The sequence below is a fragment of the Diplotaxodon limnothrissa genome, linkage group LG15 (assembly GCF_057381915.1).
Source record: "Diplotaxodon limnothrissa isolate DT_005_m linkage group LG15, D_limnothrissa_male_GT1.1, whole genome shotgun sequence".
Classification (NCBI taxonomy): domain Eukaryota; kingdom Metazoa; phylum Chordata; class Actinopteri; order Cichliformes; family Cichlidae; genus Diplotaxodon; species Diplotaxodon limnothrissa.
Window position 1 is genome coordinate 8,765,267 of NC_140610.1, and position 20,384 is coordinate 8,785,650.

At 40.0% G+C, this 20,384-nt stretch overlaps 1 protein-coding gene across 1 annotated transcript; it reads left to right on the forward strand.

Annotated features, from left to right (window-relative positions):
• Positions 1–2,434: 2,434 nt before the first annotated feature.
• Positions 2,435–16,840, forward strand: LOC146617000 (3',5'-cyclic-AMP phosphodiesterase 7B-like). Its single transcript, XM_085372449.1, has 12 exons — positions 2,435–2,750; positions 6,363–6,452; positions 10,844–11,007; positions 11,101–11,164; positions 11,385–11,480; positions 12,630–12,730; positions 13,902–14,033; positions 14,132–14,223; positions 14,656–14,800; positions 14,933–15,029; positions 15,477–15,557; positions 16,591–16,840. The coding sequence occupies exons 1-12, from the start codon at positions 2,435–2,437 to the stop codon at positions 16,800–16,802; spliced, it is 1,590 nt and encodes a 529-aa protein (XP_085228575.1). The 3' UTR covers positions 16,803–16,840.
• Positions 16,841–20,384: the final 3,544 nt, after the last annotated feature.

Genomic DNA, 20,384 nt, shown 5'->3' on the forward strand with positions numbered 1-20,384 from the left:
TGAAAAGACATAAAACAGAGAGGTTTGAACTTGTCTTGAAGTACAAGTCTCTGCTACAATTGGGCCAATAAAATCAATTAGGCTAGAGAAGGGACACAGTTGCATGATGCATAATGGTTGTATGAGATAAAAGAATGAATTAGGCTTAAGGTAGAATTGATCGAACAGAGGATTGCAGAGAGTTAGCTTTAGTTTAGGGACATTAGCTAGCGGATTTAAAAATTACTTCATTTTAATTTTGAAAACTGACCATTTTCTTTTAACATTTCTAAAACATGAAAATCTTCTAAGAATTTAAAGGGGTTTGGGTTGTTTGTTTTTTTTCTCAAATCTTCTTCTGCCACTCTCAAAAACCCTTGCTGTGTTTTGGCCCAGGGCTGGTTAGTCACCTATACTGAAGAATTCAGAGCCAATAAATCACAGCAAATCCACCCAAGTGTTCCTGTGCCAGTGAAGCCTTAATGAATGGTGACTCACAGCATGCACCTCGTTTTACCCCCGAGCAGAAGAAGTTTATAATTGTATTCTGTTGAATCCTGCTCCTGTGGCATTGTTACTGAGTCAGTGCACCTGGGAACAGGGCATTAGTAAAAAAAGAGCTTGTATGCATAAGAGTTAAATAAACTATGCGCCCGTAGAGGTGGGAATCTTAAAATAGCTCCTGATATGCTGATGACGCAGATTGCAAACTCTTTCAGGTGATCTGTCCACTTAGTTGTAATATTCACTGTCAATACAGTGTGCTGATTAGAAAATGCAATATGTAATAGGCTGCAGTGATAGGTGGCTTGCTCTTTGTGGTAACAGAGACTTTGGCAGTCAATATTCTGCCAAAGTAATCAGTGACAACTTCCCTCTGTTCTGTGTTTAAATATTTATTAGCACCAAGTCCTGTGCCATACAAATCCCATCCCAACTTCTTAAGTTTTCCCAAAGTAAATAAATAAATAATTTTAAAAAGTTTTTAATGTCAGAGTTGATGATTTAAAGAAAAAAAAAAAAAAAAAAAAAAAAAGAAAGATCTCCCACTCTGGAGACTGAACCTTGTAAAATGACACAAAAATTACTGCATAAGCATAAGCTAAAAAGTTGGTCCAGCGTTCCATGGCCACGACAAACACTGCATGGTTTCTCCTGGATCTGAGGTTTAGCTAACAGATGGACTCCTCTTTGGTACCGTGAGTGACCTCAGTGCCCCCTCGTCCCCCTAATTTTGCTTCCTTTATAGAAGCTATGTCAGTGGGATTGAAGAAATCCTAAAATTATTCCTTCCACATCCTGACTATAGCCTAAGTTGACATCACCTCGCATTTTGTCCGAATTTCTTCAAGGCTGATCAAAAGTCATGCTCACCAAAGATCTCCGCTCCTGAGTTTTTGCTTCAACTACTACCAGAGCAACACTTGGCCTGCAAGTACCTACGAGCTGCCTTCAGACACCCACAAGCTAACCAAGCCCAATAGGATTGCTTCTCCAGCCTAATGGCTCACTTCACCACTGATGTCCACCGTCTGGTTGAGTTTACTACCTCTATTTATGTTATTGTAATTTTCAATATCTCTCTTTGCTTTAATTTTTTTTTAAGTAATTTGATGCATTGGAAGTTGAATGGACATTATTTAATATTAGTAGTATTTTCTATTGTTTCCATCCAACAATGATGCATATAATTGAAAAAAACTGTAGGCCTGTAGTGAGTTCTTATAGTCTTGTCTGCCTTTAAATGCTAAATTTGTAAAAAATAGACTTAATGTTTTGAACTACCGTTGTTGTGAAAATGAATTCGGGGGACTGATGCGTCTGTGTATATATCCTAAATTCACCTCAAACAGCTTTGGTCTCACTATTCTCACCATGTGACAGAAGCTGTGAACCGAAGCTCGACGGTGTTTCCCACAATCCTATTGGTCTGTTATTGGGCTAGTAGGCAGAGAGAGACGGTGTGTGAGCGAGCTTAGAGAGGGGGAAGGAGGGGCTTTTAGACAACACAACAAGGTTGGCGCGAGTGAGATTGAAGAGGGAAGAGAGAATGCGGCAGAAGGAAGAACCAGACTGTCAGTGGCTCTGGGACAGAGGGATACGCAACGATTCTCTTCTCTTGTTTTTTGGCTTTTCACGGCACCTCACTTTTTGTTTCTTTTTTGTCACTCCTCACCTCTATGCTCTCATTCTTTCTGTTCGACTGACTTTCCTTTTACTGATACCGTGTCTCCCTCCAGTCTCTGTTACACTGTCCTACATCTAGACAACTCCTTCATCCTCACCCATGGCTACCTGACAGTGAGCTTCTCCTTCTGCCTTCCCTCTTCTTCTCCCTCTTTCTTTGTCAACACCACCATATTTTCTCACCCTCTCCTCTGTTTCAGCCTCTGTTTGAGTTTGATATTTTTTGGTGCACCTGTCATCCATCCTTCTATCCCTGCGTGGTATCAAAATGCCTGTCCTAGAGGGACTCTGGGGCCCAGATCTCAGGATGCGGGACACCGGTCTTGATGTTGGGGTCTGTCCAGAGGAGCCTCCTGATTCTCCAGTTTGGGGTCCCCTCAGGACTCCTCCTGTTACATGTGGTGGCCTCTCCCTAGCCCTGGAGCTACCAGCTCTTATACGGCAACTCAGAGCAGCGTGGAGAGCACGCAAGGGAGGCTCTCAGGGGCCAGAGAGAAATCAAGCAAGTCCTTGGGTGGAATCAGGAAAGGAGCAGGAAGAAGAGATAAAGCTGGACACAGAAAACAGGAGTGCACGTGTGGAAGGTAATGCGTCCAAGTTTGAGAGAGACAAATTTCATACGTCTCAGTTTCACCCATTAGCACTGAAATTAGTTTAAGGTCTTGTTTTTTTGTGGTTTTGCAAATGCATTTCATTTTTTTTATTTAAATATTGAGCTTCTGAGTCCGTGCCATGTTTTCACTGTTAACAAGACAGATTTGACAGATTGTCTCTGACAAGCACTCCTCGGGCCGTATGCTTACATGCGCGTGTGGTCGTACGCCACGCAGGTCGAAATGCGGTTCAGAATAGTTCAGACAGCTGAGCAGAGTAGACAGTGAAATGAGGGATTTGGGCTGTAAAGCCAGAGGGTCCATTAAATAAAGCTGTGTTACCATCTGTGAGCTGCAGCTGTCCGTGTGACATCATCAATCAAGCCTATGTCTCTTACTAACGAAGTTCAGCATCAACCGCAATTAAGGACAATGTGTTTTATATTTAACAATCACAGTAATAAAGCATTGGAAAGTTGCACAGCATCAGTTGCATAGCATCATTATCACATAGGATGTGATTCCAAAAACCTACGTTGACTGAGTATTTATTGAATATTTATTTTTGACATTTAGAAGTGTTTTCGGCTCGATCTCGGGCTTCTTCTACGATACCTTCAGTTTGTCTTATCAGTGTTTAGTGAGACTTAACCTTTTAAGGAAAATTAATAGGTTTGAAGTCTGACGGCAACTGGAAAATATTTTTATAATAATCTGATGATTAAAATTGGAACAGCGTGGATTTTTAATAATGAATCGATGATTCATAATGTGGGGAATTACCTTTGCTGACTCAAGCAAGGGGGAAATGGAGAAATACTGTTTTCTGTCGGTGACTTTCCCTGTGATGACCTCATACATGCGACGATTTCTTAATGAGGGCGAATGGCTGTCTGCGCACTGTTTGATATCAGCACATACAAATGTGTGGAGACACTGCTGATAAGTTGTCAGTGGTGATTGTGAGTCATTGTGACATTTACTGTAGCAAGGGCTTAAAGAAAGCGTCACAAAGCACAGATGGATAGTTTTTAAAAAACACAATAAACTTTCATCCTGTGGTTTTGGATGTCAGTCTTAGCAAGACAATGAAGTAGAAGTGCACATACTCATAAAAAAAATAAAAGAATGGTAGCATTACCAGTGGGTTTTTACTGTATCTGGTCAGTGTGTTTACTGTATTTATCTGTGTATCCAGATAAAGCAGCAGCTGTTGGTGGAAGAAAACATCATCTCCCCCTTTGTGTTTAAAATGTGTTTTTCCTTTTGTTGTTGTTGTTTTTTGTTTTGCTTTTTTTTGGGGGGGGGGGGGGGGGGGGGGGGGGGTTTGCTGTCATATGCTGGCACTGCATATGACAGCAATGCATGTGTTAAAATTTCAGAACAGCCCCAAAGTACAGTTTGTGCCACAAACACCCACAGAAGCCAAGTGAATGTATTCCTGTCAGTTCCCCTGTGTCTGCTCGCGTGAGTGGGCGCTATGTGGCAATTGTGCCATCTTGTTTTTGTATTTGGAATCAGGGATTTAACCTCATTTACAAGCGTGCATGTGCACAACAGCATGGTTTGCGTGACGAGGCGCATGTGCGTCGCCGCTTCTTTAATAAAACACCTCCCGACTGATTCACGTTTTCATCTGAAATGACCCAGTTTTGCGCATAGTGGAATCAATGACCTATTTTACCACACGGAGTTAAAGGAAGAGAGAGAGAGAAAGAGGGATGGAGAAGAGGAGCAGGTGGTGATGGAAATGATGGCTCATATTGAGAAGGGATGGGGTGTAGTTGTTGAACGGGAACGAAGGATGAGGGCACTAATGGAGAGGGAGGAGGATGTGCAAAAAGATGCCAAAAATTAGGGAAGAAAATGAAAACTTGGAATGATGTGAATGAAAAATACTGCAGCTTGAATAGAGGGAGAGAGAGGTGGGGGTGGAATTGGTGTGATTGTGTTTGTCTGAGTTAGAAGGATGATGATCTGTGACTGCGGTGTTTTTCCAGAAGATGTATTTCCTCCTTTCCTCGCGCATCAGAACACAGGATTAAGAGCAAAGAGGCCTTCCCCTTATTCTCCTTTTATTGCAAAAACTAGGCCAGTGGGACTCCTCTGCCTTCTTTAGCAGGCTGAGTCACTTCCCCGCTGCACTTGTTTTTGTTTTTTTTACATGTATAAATCAGGATTTATAACATTTGTGCCATATGTTTTTTCCTGCAAAGCACACATACACACACACATGCAAACACAACATCTACCTGCAAACTCCAACGCTTTGGCAGCTTAAACTTGCATAGCAAGATCTGGCAACTCGAGGGCGTTACCACAGTGACTCAAACCCCATTAACAGGTAGTTCAGTTGCTTTTAGCATCTCCTAAGCAAGACTCAAAGAGGTGATGTGATTTGGCAACCTTAGGGATATAATACGCTCCAGTTCCCCACAACTGACGTGTAAATTATTCAGTATACCCATAGCTTATTCAAGTGCAAATTTTATCTGTGTGCATGTTGGCTGTGACTTAGGACCTAGTTCTTTTGTGTCTCCTCTCTGGCCTCAGAGTGTGTGAATTGCAAAGTGCTAAACAGAGGAAGTATTAGGAGTCTCTGTTTAGCTTTTGTGCTCCTTCTCCATCAGATAGATGCTCGAACCACAAGGAAAACCCAGAAGGGGACCTCTCAGGCTATTCAAGACTGTGGATGAGCGTTCACACAGTTTGCTGAAACACTCGATTCCTTTCAGGAGAAAATTTGCTGTTTGAAATCCATTGGCATTTATCAATATGTTCCCCAGAAAACATTTGTCAGCTGTGTAAACAGTGGAAATCAAGACATTAGGCTGATAAAACAAAACTTTTCAGAGAAGGAACAAAAACAAGACTCCGGCTCTTCAAAGAAATCAATTTTTTTATAATAGAAAAGAAAAAAGTTCAGGTCTTTCAATTAATCTTTGGTTGTAAGACAAACCTGACATTTGATTCAGATTAAAACCAATTGAAACCATCAGTTTCAGCTACACACACACACAGACACACACACAAAGTTTAGGCAATAACAATCTGATAAAGGCAAAGTGTTAGTGTGATCCATTACAGCTGGAAGGTGGCATGAAATCCATTTTCCTCTGGCAAACCCGGATGAGATGCATGATGTCCTGGTTCTTCTGTGTCATCAAGGATCCTCTTGTTTCACGGGGGCTGATCTGAATCTGAATCCATGAGGCTGATTATCTTGACTATCTACTTTAAGTACAACACTGTTCCCAAAACCCTTCTGGCTGCTCTGTTTTTTGTTCTTTGTAAAGTTTTATTTTGCTGTTTTCACTGCTTTGAGGCATTGTAAACCCACACAGGTTTTTGTTTGTATCATCTCTGCTAAGCACATTGAGTGTACTTACAATGAAATGTCTTATATAAATAAAATTGCCATTGCCGTCAGCCCCTTGTTTGCTCTCATTCCGTCTCCGCGCTTCCTCTTGAAACGTTGACTTATTATTCATGGGGTATGTGTGCCACTAAAAGCCACCACAAAAATATAATCCCAAATCTTTCTTTCTTTATTCATGTTTCTCGGTTACACCCCCTCTGTCTTTCTTTCTTCTCTCCATCTAGCTGATGGCAGGCTGAACACTGGTCATGCTGGTGTGCTGCTGGCTGAGAGACGAGGCTCTTACCCATTGATTGATCTGCGAATTTTAAAAAGTAAGTCTCCTCATTTAAAAAAAAAATATACATGTAAAAAACTATTCTCCTTTATACTTCTTGGAAAATGAAATTTTCTTGGAACAACAATAAACTGTATTTGATTGTTTCTGTATTTCAGTCTAATATTAACACCTACTAAAAGGTACAACAGTGAAATTTAAGTCAAACAGTCAAGATTTAATTGAAGGGCAAACTTTCAGTTTTCATTCAAAGGGTTTAACAAATGTAAATTAATTAAAACTTTGTTTGCAAATCACACACAATATAAGGATTGTTTTTAATACTTGGGTGAAAATCAGCCCATGACTGCCTGAAGTGTAGAACCCATGAGCATCATCAGATACTGTGTTTCATCACTTGAGATGCTCTTCCGGGCTTTTAATGCAGCCACCTTCAATTGCTGCTTGTTTCCGGGTTTTTCTGCCTTCAGGTTTGTATTTAGTAACTGAAAAGCCTCTCTGTTGTGTTGAGATCAGGTGACTGACTTGGCCATTGAAGAGTATCTTATTTTGCTGCCTTGAGAAACTCTTGGGTTGTTTTTGGAGTTTGCTTTGGGTCATGATCTGGTTGCACTGTGAAGCTCTGTCTGATCAGTTATGCAACATTTGGCTTATTCTGAGCAGAGAGTGTAGCCTTGTACACTTCACAATTCATCCTGCTGCTTCTATCATGCAGTCACATCATCAATAAACACCATCCAGCCATACATGCCTATGCCATAACATTACCTCCACCATGTTTGACAGATGATGTGGTATGCTCCGGATCATGAGCTGTTCCTCTCCTTCTCCATACTTTTCTCTTCCCATCATTCTGGTGCAAGGTTTCACCTGTCAGATTCTTTTTTCTTTTCCGAACTGTGAAAACTCTTTGAGGTAGGGCTGTGCGATATGACCAAAATCTCATATCCCGAAATAAGAATTCTATTTTCCCGATAACGTTATAAATCACAAAAATTTTACATTTCCTGTAGAGCTGGGCGATATGAGATTTTTTCATATCACGATATGTTTTTTTCATTTCAGGCGATAACGATATCTATCACGATATAAGCCAAATAACTATATTTGTAAGATTTAAATGTGCCGTTGCTCACAAGTAAAATGTGAAATAATCAGCAGCTTGTTTTTATTTATTTATTATATTATTTATTTCCCATAATAAGTTCAACAGGGTAGATGTACTTAAGGAACATGAGACTTTTTCAGATAAATAAAGGCAAATATTGCAAACTACACAAAAGGCAGCCGCTAAAGCGTTTAAGTTTCAAAATAGAACAAACGAAACAGACTAAATTGTCAATTCCACTTAGAAACAAAATATGAATTCTAAAAAGAAATCTTAGTTTGTTTTACAGAAGAACAGACAAAACTGACTAACTTTTGTCAATATCAAATAAACTGAGAACTAAAAGGAAATTCTCAATCTCTCCTTGTTGTATAGCTGAGCTTTTCAAACAGTTTTAACAGTTACTTTAGTCTGACAAAAGCCGAATGACGAATTAGCGCTTCCAGTCAGAGACTGAGGCTACGTCCACACGTACACGGGTATTTTTGAAAACGGAGATTTTCCGTTTCCGTTTAAAAAAATAATCCCGTCCACACATAAAGGCAGAAATGAAGGAAAACGCTGCTATGAACATGCCAAAGCAGCAGGTGGCGCTAGATTCCTAACCGTGCAGAAATGTTGGCCAATCAGAAGTCTAGAAGCCTCGGTGGGAAAAAGTAAACAAAGCTGGGGCATAGAAGCAGAACCGAGTCGTATGTGTGGAGGGACAGTAACTGTGTGTATATGTAAGCATTTAAACACTGCGGAGAGTAGAATTAACAGTATTGTAGAAATTCATTTCACTGAAACAATAACGTGGCGCACAGTGTGACGCATGCACCAGTTCATTGTATTTCCAGACTTGCTTTCGGCACAATTTACAGTGCACGCTACTCTGTTTTTTGTCAGACTTGAAATAGCCGAAATACCGTCACACTACGGAACTTCTATGGCTCTTCCGTTCGACAATCTCTCCGGCGTTGGAACCATTATCTGTTTTCTCTTCGGTCACGCTCGGTTGATTTTTCTAGTCGGCACACTCATTTCCTCCATTACCCGCTGGCTGCTTCCCAAACAAACACACATGCGGCTTGGCACTTGTGCTGTACGTTACAAGTCACGCGACGTGACGCTGCGGCTGTGATTGGTTCGGCTCTGTGCTACTTAATTTGGATTGGCTGATCTTTTTTTTTTTTTTTTTTTTTTTTTTTTTTTTTTTTTTTTTAGAGGACAAGAGCGGCGAGGTCTATCGCGATAGCTTAATTTCTCTATCGAGTAAAAGTTATATCGCGATACATATCGTTATCGTTCTATCGCCCAGCTCTAATTTCCTGTAAATTCTGTGAATCTCAGGCAGCTCGACTTGCGTGAAGTGTTTCCAGCTGCGCGTCCTTCACCCTGAGTCGAGGGTTTTAACCGATGCATGAAACTATATATTTTTAGACATAAGTTGTATTTATTACACGGCGTGCTGCGGGTTGCCTGTTCTAACGTTTGAGTCTAAGGTTTATTTTTTAGCACCTGGCGGCTGTTTTTTTACTTCTCATCCGTAAATAATCTGCTCTTTCACGTGATTCTGTTTATTTTGAAAAGTCTCAACAGGATCTTGAGCTTTATTGTGAAAAGTTTATGTGGAACATAAACAAGCGGACACGCGAAGGTGTTACCGTCGTTGTTGCTAACCACAACGCATAAAAACAGGCGCTTGTCCGTCAGTAGTGTGGTTATATTACATATAAGAGAAAGAGAGAACTTTAAGAAATTAATATAGCCACTACAGTGACCATCAGAACGATGAAAAAATATTGTCGTAAACAGTCTAATCTTGCCTTGTTGTTCTTGAGTGTTTACCAGTGATTTGCACCTTGTTGTGAACAATGATACACCTCCTCCAGAGGTGTGTTCATGACTTGGTTAGATGTTGTAAAGTTGTTTTTCTGAACCATGTAAATGATTGTATCGTCATCCACTTTAACTGTCTTCTGTGGTCTTTCAGGTCTTCGAGTGTTACTTAACTGGTATTCCTTCGTTTTAAGAATGTACCAGATTGTAGATTTAGCCACTCCTAAAGTTTTTGCTCCTTCTGTGATAAGTTTGTTTTATCAGCCTAATGTTGGCTCTCTCACTTACCCTGATCTCTTTGAATCATCTCCAGATATTGTCTGTATCATTTGGGAACAGGCCTCATCTGTCCATGAAACTGCTTGTCAGTCAATTGTTATGTATTATTGTAGGGTCTACCTTACAATATAAAGCACCTTGAGGCGACTGTTGTTGTGATTTGGTGCTGTATAAATAAAATTGAATTGAATTGAATTAAATTATTTTTGACCCCTCTTTAACTGTGTTAAAGAGTGGCTGTAAGTCATAAACAATTAATGCACAATTTTTTTTAACCCCCTTATCTTAAAGCAGAAAGTCTGCACTTTAATCACATCTATTTTTTCTTTCTTTGATTTAAAATCCACTGATGTTGTTCACAGAGGCCAAGCAGTCTCTTTGTAATTTCCCCCAGGGATCAATAAAGTATTCTGATTCTGATTCTGTTCAAAACAGTTACCTAACTGTACATCAGTGTGAAGCAGTGTTAGTCGTGTCAACCTAAGAAAGTGCTCAAATTTCTTAGTTTTTTTTTCTTGTTACATAACAATTACAAAATACTATCCTTGTAAACCACAAAGGCCTTCTAGAAAAGACTGTCTGACATTCCCCCCTCCCTTTTTTTTGGCTTTTTACTAAGCTGTTTATTTCAGCTATAAATACATTTAATGACTAACAACACATGGTAAAAAACAAACAAACAGTTTTTATGAGTGCTTCTGATTTTAACATATATATATTTCTCTTGTTTTACTGGCATCAGGTTGGATGTGATAGGCTACTACTGCCAGATGGTGGCAGCAATGTGCCTGTAAGCAGTTTACTGAGCATGATGAAACAATAACAAGAACAAAAAAAACAAAGCAGTAAAACATGTGTGCCACTGTGAAATTAGATGCTACTGTATAAACAGGAGAAACATGCAAAGCCAGAGACAACCACAGCTTTCATGAAGGAGGTTCAGTGCAAACTCATATCACAAGTCTACCACAACTATGCACAGTCATTTGAGCAGGGGTGGAAGAGGGGATTTTCAAAGAGTAGGCAAATACCTCCTGGTGAATAAATTATTTTTGAAATTCCCACCCTTTGTAATGATGGGGTTTTACCTAAAATATTTCTCTTCTTGGTTTCTGTGACAGAACAACATACCATTTAAATCCTGTAGGTCACCCATTTGTGTAGAAAACGTGTTTCAGCTATTCACACAACATGCATTTTCTTTCTTTTTGTAATTTAAGCCAGTGCCCAACAGGGGGAGGTAGAGACCGTCACCAGGAGAAAGGTGAAGCGTCTCCTGAGCTTCCAGAGATACTGCCACGCCTCTAGGTTGCTGAGGGGGTTAGTTCCTCACACCCCCAGGTCCTTACACTTGCTTGATGATGACTACCTGGGACAAGCTGCTGTGAGAAAACACACAGACATATTCATATGCAGTCAAAGCCATACACATATTCCCAACAGATAAAGTCTGACAATTTTCTTTCTTTCTTTCTAGCACATGCTATCAAAAGTAGGCACATGGAACTTTGACATTTTCCTCTTCGATCGTCTTACAAACGGTGAGGTGATTTATTATTAAATTGGTTATTTTCATAAACTTTTTTGACCCCCACCTACAGGATACAATCCACCATCACTCTATGCATGCTTCCAGCACAAACACTGTATAAAGTTATTCCATATGAAATGTAAAACGTGATTTATTTATTTTTTTAACTTGGTGGACTTACTGATCTGAGTTATATGAATTCTTTTGAATGTCAATGTTGTGTGCTTTAGGTAACAGCCTGGTGACGCTGATGTGCCATCTCTTCAATGTCTACGATCTCATTCACCACTTTCAGCTGGATATGGTCAAACTTAACAGGTTTCTTGGTAAGCTGCAATAAAGTGTTCATAGTTTTTTTAAGCTTCCGACTTAAGGAATTCTTTCTCAGCTTTAAAACACTGCTGTCCTTACACATAATTATTTCTCCTGCCTCCATAGAAACATTACTTACTATGAAGTGCGCCTGCACTGTTATTTTGGCGGGACTGAAAGCTGAGAAGGAAAACTCCCAATTGCTTTTTACTCAACCAGTAAATCATTACAAAAGAGACTCTGAGCACTAACAACAAATCTGGGCAAAGTGATAGTCCGCACATTCCTGTAGTAAGTGAATATTAACCCAGTAACCATAGCAAGCTAAATGGTACCTCATAGACACTGCAGAGTAACAATGAGCTACGTGTTGTTATGGCAACAGAGCACACAGTCAACATCGTTTTGTAATTTCACACAGCAGAGGAAAGAAACACAATCTATGGGTTCAAGTATAAATGAATTTTTGCACGATGGAAATGACATTGAATGCCCCGCCAAAATACTATCTGTCTACCTATCACCTGCCAGCTTCCTAGTACTGTGCAAGTCAGTGTGATGTCTGATTGTGCTGGGTGTAATGTAAAGATAATGCAGGAAGTAGTGTGGTAAAATCACAACAAACAAGTATTTATTATTTTCTGTAGTGAGATTATGTCTTAAACTGATCATATCCAGTGCCAGCTGACCCGATTCAGACATTGTCTGGACTTTGTGTGCGTAAACTGATCGCAGTAAAGACATTTCAAGTCATCAGAATTTTATAAAACTAATTAGCCATTTATAGGACTTGTTAAGGAGTAAACACATCACCCGCTGTGTTCACTCCTTCTGAATCAAACTCTGGTTCTTTTTCTATCGCGGTGCAGTTTGCTTGTGCAGGTGTGAATGTGGTTATCACACCATGGTGTGACTATGATCCAAGCTATGAGGATTCAGCTCCCACATACCAAGAGACCATTAATAATTGACATATGAAACTATCTAGCACATATATTTGTTTCGCAGGCCGGACGTGACACCCTTGGACCAGGGTAAACAAACTGTTGGTGTGAAAACACCCTTAAAATCAAATGGAGATTGAAACAGTCAAAACAGTAGTGCAGGTCAGTGGTGTGAAAGTCGTGTTTCACAGGGTTTGGCCTTGTGTTTTTCCTTGCTAGGCATGGTGCAGGAGGACTACCACTCCCAAAATCCCTATCACAATGCTGTTCATGCTGCTGATGTTACTCAAGCCATGTACTGCTACCTAAGGGAGCCCAAGGTAATGAATAATACTGTATTCACACACACGCGCTCTGCCTCTCTCTATCTGTCATACTCACACTGTAAGACCTCACCAGGCTAAGCTTCTCCTTGACATATTCTATTAGCTTTGTTCCCTCTGGGATAATTCCCGCTCACTTAGACTCAACGACACATCAATCCATAGCTCTGAGAACTCTCCAAAGCCCTCTGACCAGATTAAGCTTCTCTGCATCTTTCCCTTTTTTCAGTAATTGCTTTTGTGTCCTCTTTTGCTCTGTGAAGTGCTTTGTGATGCTTCTATTTCGGTAAAAGCCCTGAATGAAATTCAGTCAGCACACGCACCAGTGTGTCATAGACAACAAACATTCCTTTATAAGAACAGGCCTGGAGGTCAATATTCTATGATTACATGCTATGGCACACATCTAGGCTTTAACTGCAAGTACTTTAAATGGCATGATACACAATTTGTTTTCTCCAGCAGGTAATATTTGTAGGCTGTGCTATGAAAGTTAGAGGTGCTTTATACCACATTCAGATCTACTGAATGAGTAAAGCACAAGAATCACAGACCAAAACGCTCACATTATGTAGACGCACACACACATATTTTATCTACAGTCTGAGAAGCTGTTTTTAAAAGTGCTACAGTCATCAGCCCACATAAAATATTTAAAAAACAAACATATTACGGTGTGCCCCCACAATGCCAACAAGTGCATTTTCTTTCTTGCCTTCTCTTTTGAATGATTCTAGTTGAGTGAATTTATAAAATACATATTTTAGCCTGGTTTTCTGAAAATTGGTGTCACTTTGGCATGCAGACTGGAGCAGCCAGAGATCAAACTACCGAGCTTCCAATTAGTGGATGATCTGCCCTACCTCCTAAACTACAGCTGGTGTAGCCAGTAGCTACTTAAACACGCAGATACTGTTTGTTTTTGGTTTTTTTATGCCACTGCATGAATGTTTAAAATCTCATACACAGCCTCTTTTGTAAGTACCAACTGTAAAAACAGACCCAAGAAGTGGCAGTAATAAGAAAACTGGGCACTTGTCAGACTTAGTATTATTCTCCAAAGAACACGTGTCTTTTCACAATCAAGCAAACAAGCTTTCTTTAAAATTTCTTTAAAATGAGTCCAAGTCTTCCTCCTGTGTAAAGAACAAACATTGCTGTGTTGTAGCTGGCAGAGCATCTGAGTCCTCTGGACATATTCCTGGGTCTGATGGCAGCAGCTGCCCATGACGTGGACCATCCTGGAGTCAACCAGCCCTTCCTCATCAAGACCAGACACCACCTGGCATCCCTCTACCAGGTACACACCAGTTTGCAGATGGATGTCAGCGTGTGGATGAAGGGCCTTGTGTCTCGGCCTGTTTGAAACACAGTTTGGTTTTTATTTGTCCTGTCTAGAACACATCTGTGCTGGAGAGTCACCACTGGAGATCTACTGTGGGCATGCTGCGAGAGTCGGGACTGCTGTCCCACCTGCCTGCTGACATGTCGTAAGAACACACAAACACGAATACAGCATAGCAGGCTGATTTGGATATTTGAAAGTGTTACTGTAAAATTTCATTTGTTTAAATGGACAATATGCAGGCTTAAGCTTTAACTTGCACAATATAATGGCTCTAAAATGTAAATCCATCTGTGTTTGGACTGAGAGCCTCACGTCCACTATGTAAGTCTTTTGGAGGGAAGTATTCTAGTACTACTTTATACAATTAAAGCATTTTTGCTACTCTTGTTTCTTTGCACCATGAGTCTTTGAGCCTTCACAAGAAGGTCAGAGGTCAGTCTCGGTATGTGAGTGCCAACCAAGGAGCTCTCCATGTAGGACGTTATTGTAAAAACAGTTGTTGCTCGGTTACAGGTGGAGTTGAAAGTTTATGTTTTGCTGTTTCATCTTGGTGACGCTTCCCTCTTTTCTGCAGGCGAGACATTGAACAGCGGTTGGGCTCTCTCATCCTGGCTACAGACATAAACAGACAAAATGAGTTCCTAATGACCTTCAGAGAACATCTGGACAACCAGGACCTGGATCTTCAGCTGGCTTCACACAGACACTTTATACTGCAGGTATAGTGCACCGTCTCCATTTCTCACAGCAATTCTTCCTGTGACTTCAGCTTCATTATAAGCTGAATTTGAATGAAAACCTTCTCTACATTTACCGTATATGTGCATTTCTTTCAATCTGCAAACCTGCAGATTGCGCTCAAGTGTGCAGATATCTGTAATCCATGTCGGGTTTGGGAGCTAAGCAGGCAGTGGAGCGAGCGGGTGTGTGAGGAATTCTACAGACAGGGTGAGAGGATGTCTTATCTCAATTTATGTCAAGGTTTTCTCAAATGATCAGTGAGATGATCAGTTCATACTTTTACTAATATTCAGTGTTAAAACCAAATGTGCATTTCTTCAAAATACCATTTCATTGTTTAATAACAGCAATACTCTTTCTGTCTTGCAAAGCAATTAAAAAATTCAAGCAAAACTCAATATTGATGTAAAAAAGAAAAAGAAATAGGACATCTCTAAATGTGAGATCAATTAAATGTGTGTTGTTTTATCATAAATGTATTCAATTTAGCCACCACTACCTACTAGTTATGCAGAGATGTCATTTTTGCAAATAAAGACATCACTGTGTTTGAAGTCTATACACAGTATTTTGTTTTTTAACAGAGATTAACATCTGTATCTCTCTTCATTATGTCTTATATCTGTTTTCTGAGTTCTGGCATTTAACCTGCAGGTGACCTGGAGAAGAAGTTTGACCTAGAGATCAGTCCTCTCTGCAACCAACAGTCTGACTCTGTCCCAGCCATTCAGATAGGTGAGTACTAGAGTGCACTTACAGACACACAACTGCACTTCATAGGGGCTCTCTGTGTACAATAAAAAGAAAGCACAACCCCTTTAATTCTAAGGTTTTATATATCAGGAGTTAATACAGTTTATCTGATCAACTACAAAACATCAAATATTTCACTGTGTCATTAATTGTTAAACAAAAACTAAGCCAAAAAGGAAGAAGCGGTTTGCAAAGGGCTAAGTATATCTTTACTGCTTCCACAGAAAACTGCTAAAAAAAACCCCAAGAGCTACATCTCAGACTCTATAGGCCTCAGTTAGCATGTGAGATGTTAAAGTTCATGACAGTTCAGTCAGAAAAAGACTAAACAAGTTTGGCTTGTTTGGAAGGGTTGCCAGGAGAAAATGAAACACAGCACACTCATATCAGCAAGGAGGTGGAGGGGTGATGATTTGGGCTTGTTTTTCCAGCCAAAGGACTCGGGCACCTTGGAGTCACTGAAACAACGATGAGCTCCTCTGTATACCAATTCTATAGTCAGCTAAAGCTGGGCTAAAACTGAATCGTGCAACTTTTCAGTGATCCCCAGCTCAGCAGCAAATCTACAACAGAATGGCTGAAAAAGAAACAAATTAAGATGTTACCCAGTAAAAGTCCAGACCTGTGGCAGGACCTTAATAAATGAATGGCGACAAACCTTAATAGCCAAAAGCACTATTGTAAAGAAGAGCGAGCCAAAATTCCCCCACGGTGATGTGGCAGACTGATAAAGTCACACAGAAAAAAAATTATTGTTCTATAAGATACTGAATCACCCTGCATTTGCATTTTGGCTTAGCTTTGTTAAATCAATAATGACGGTGTAATATGTCATGGTTTTTTTTTGTCTCAGGTTGTATTTACCTACATTTAAGACCTGGTGATGGCTAGATTTTTCTTTTATTGTGTACTAATACAGAAATACTTAGAATCAAAAGGGAGCGCGCTTTCTTTTCGCCCTGTTCGCGAATGCCGTACCGTGTGTACCTAACAGAAGATGTCTGTGTGTTTTAAGGTTTTATTTCCTACATTGTGGAGCCCTTGTTTGAGGAGTGGCACCGCTTCACTGAGCCCAGCCTGCTCAGCCAAACAATGCTAGATCACCTGCACAAGAACAAAGCTAACTGGAGCAGCTTACGATGTGCTCACACACCTTCAGATGTGCAAGGCCGCTCCCAAGCTGAGGAGCCTGAAGGAGAAGTTGGAGAGGGAGCAGACATCCCTTAATCTCCCTCCTCTTTCACGGGGTGTTTCATCTTCCTTTATAAATGGAGGAAAGGAGTGTTTTCAACTCCCCTGTTGTGTCCTCCAGGGTGTTTGCTCCCACAACCTTTTGTCCACGGCTCTGAAAGTGGGAGCACTGGGTTGGGTTGGATACGTGAGAAATGGGTCCCTCTGCAGGAGCAAAGGATTGTAGCGCTGCAGGAATGATGAAAATGGAGGGAGATTTTCACAGTTACGCAGTCAGGATGGATGATCTTAGTAAATTAATGCAAATTTTGACAAAGTCATGCCTTGCTTAATAACCTGTTGATAATATTTGCTTCAAATTAACTGAGGAAAGTGGGAACAGAATGAAAAGTCTGGCAGAAGAGGATGAGTGAAGACAAATGTTAGTGTGTGACTGTGCAATGCTACTCGGAGAGTTTTTTAAAAAGCCAAAATTATATACAAATCAGCTGGACGGTGGTGGAATCATGATGTAAAATAGATGAAAAAATAGGTGGAATATATAAATATATCAAATATACTATGCTTTTTAAACATTTAGACAGTATATATTAAGCTCTTTACTTTTTCCTCATTTTGTACTGCTTGAACTCCTGTTGGATGCTTTTTCAATCAAGTGTCTCACTTGTCTACTTTTCACTGAAGTGCGTTTTTAACTAAAAGCACTAAGTTGGTATGTCAAGGTACAGTAAACTGTAACATGTATTCTGTTTTAACCTGAAAGAGTGACCCAGATAATAAATACCCTTTCTGACTTATACGCACACACACACATACACAAAAGTGTCATCAGCCGCTAGATGCTGAACACTGACCGTCAGGTGGATGTTTGTTTTTGTGACTCGAGCTCGCTCGCCGAACGCAAACGAGAGCCATTTTTAACAAAAAACAACCAGTTTGTCTTCATGCAATGTTACGCTGTGTAAATACTGTGATATACAACCTCAGCACTTCACATGCCAAAATCTCAGCAATGTGTTCATCTACTTACAGGGTACGGTCACTCTTTGTAACAACTTTATAGGTGCATTTATTTCTAACCTCACTTTATAAGCTCATATACAACAAAGCCTTAACAGCAACTTGGTCTGTCTGTGGAGCATATTGTGTAAGGAGTTTTGTTTTTTGGAGAAGCTTTTTTACAGTGTATGCCTGTTTTTCTTCAGCCATACCAGCATATACTGAAACACACGCACAGTGCTGTAGCAGCTTGTTTCCTGATTGATCTTTCACCCGCTATCGGGGTCAGATTAGGTCGTACAACGGATAAACAAGGCCAAGGTGCCCATATACCGTTATGACACATCATCTCACTGCTTTGTTACCTCTCTCAGACTTTTGTACTTGGTACAGTATCCTGTCTTAGTGTATGCCATGAAGAGACTTGGGCCAAATAGTAACTGCAAATACCTCTTAATTCATATTTATTCTGCAGTGTTACAGAGAAGTATATGCCATACTTACTAAAAATCTATATGGTTTAAATGGTGTTTATAATATGTATTATGTCAATGGTGAGAGTCATCCATAGAAATTAAAATGTGTGTAAATACTGGTTGGTCCAATTACCAAACACACTGCTGTTAAACAGTCTATTTTTTAGCACTCTGCTCTGGTTCTATACAATTTGGGTTGTCACATGTATGCAGTGTTTACAGATGCCCGGGTTTTCCTGAGCTACAAAGGAGCTTTACGATTCCACCGACCCAGCCGACACGCAGTATATTCTGTACACAATGGTTCTACAGCATAATTAAAGCTCCAGTAATGACATGTTCACAGAAAGTGTAAGATTAATGACGTTTCTATGATGTCTTTTTTTTTCTAAAGCTGCGCTAGCTGTGTTTTAATGTGCAATAAAGTTAAAAGTCACTGGCCGAGTTGTATGAAAAAGGCCGTATTCATATCTGTAGCTCTGGTTATTAATGGGTAAATTATTAACGTGTCTTCACTGTAGCACTCTGTTGGCTTTGCTCAGACTCGCACTGTTGTTTGGCGTGCGCTCCTATGTCACTGTTATCACCTGTGAAAAGGTTTCATTACTGCATTGGCGCACACTGGCCTGTTTGATTGCATGTAGTGACAGCAGAGAAAGTTTACCGACTAATTCAGCCTCGTTTTCATTTGTGAGTTCTGCTCCCTTTGCCGAGAGCAAATCTGTTTTGTTTTTTACCATTAATACCGAGTGAAAAAACATATAAATATGCTACCTGAACAGTATTGAATTCTGAAGTCACACGTTACTGCCATACTGTAGACCCAGTCCAGACAGAAGGCCTCAGACTGCCTTGTATTCAAATACCTCTCAGAATTAGCACTGATACAGGGTAACTGAGCCATACTGACTTTACTTACTATTATATGTACTGTATGTCTATATGCCAGAGTAATTATAGTATCGACATTACCATAAATATATCTCACGAAAAAGAAGTCTGTGAATTTATATTTTGATTCTCTAAAATAACAGTCGCACCCAGCTGTTTTTTATACCTTATACATAGCATATACTCGTAGAACAACATGTTACAGAATCCTCTGATTTACGTCCTCTGAGGGTATTCTGCAATCAGCAATAACCGACTAACTGTTTGCAAATAACAAAGAAATTTAATGCCGCAACAGATTTTAATCTCACCAATAATCAAATGTCCTTCATTGCGTATAGTGCAGTAACTTAATGATTTCTAGAGAAAGTGAACGCAGTGCTTAAGACTTCAATATATAAGCTCCATTTTCAGTTCTTCTAGTACTCCTCATACTTTAGCTTAAAGTTCCCGGTCAGTTTCTGACTGTGAAATCTGGATCTTTTCCTATTGCATGCTCTTCATCTGCAAAAGGAGTCTTCTCAGTTTTAATTGTTCATATTTCTGTGTGCTACCTTATGGACTATTATTATTACTACAGTGCATAATTATTAGCACAGCAGCTGAATTAAACAGAATATTTTTTGAATGAAACCTTTCACATAAAGCTCTCGATATCCTGTATCACTAATAGAGGGAACTGGAAATTAAAGAGCTGTTTGCACTATGTCTGTCATGCAGTCTAAACAAGAAAAGAGTCTCTATATGGAAAGGTGGGGTGTCTGACGGGTCCTCTGACTGCTCGACTGTACATTTGTGTTCTGACAACCACCCTCTGAGCACTGTGAACAATATAATAAAATATTTTCAATAACCATACGAGGTCTCAGTTTTTTTGTATCTGTATTTGTGCTCTAAAAAGAAAGAAAACGGGAGGACTAAATGGGAGTTTTAGCAGCTGTAATAAGTACAATTGACCACTAGGTGGTGACAAATCAATTTCACTGGCTTTGATGCCATGCCATTAGTCTTCAATGACACGAGGGCACCTTTGTCTGCTGTTTTGTTTACAGTATGACTACAGTTGTTAACCAGGCAACCAACATGATGATTTATGGGATGTAGGTATGGCTCGGGGTTATGAGCTCTTATGTAAAACATAAATAAATAGAAGAAGAAAGATGGGGCAGAATCAAGCAGCATGGAGTCGTGTTTATTGCAGTTGCAGGGCAAAGACAGAAGATGAAAGAATCTAGACTTTTAAAATTGCCAA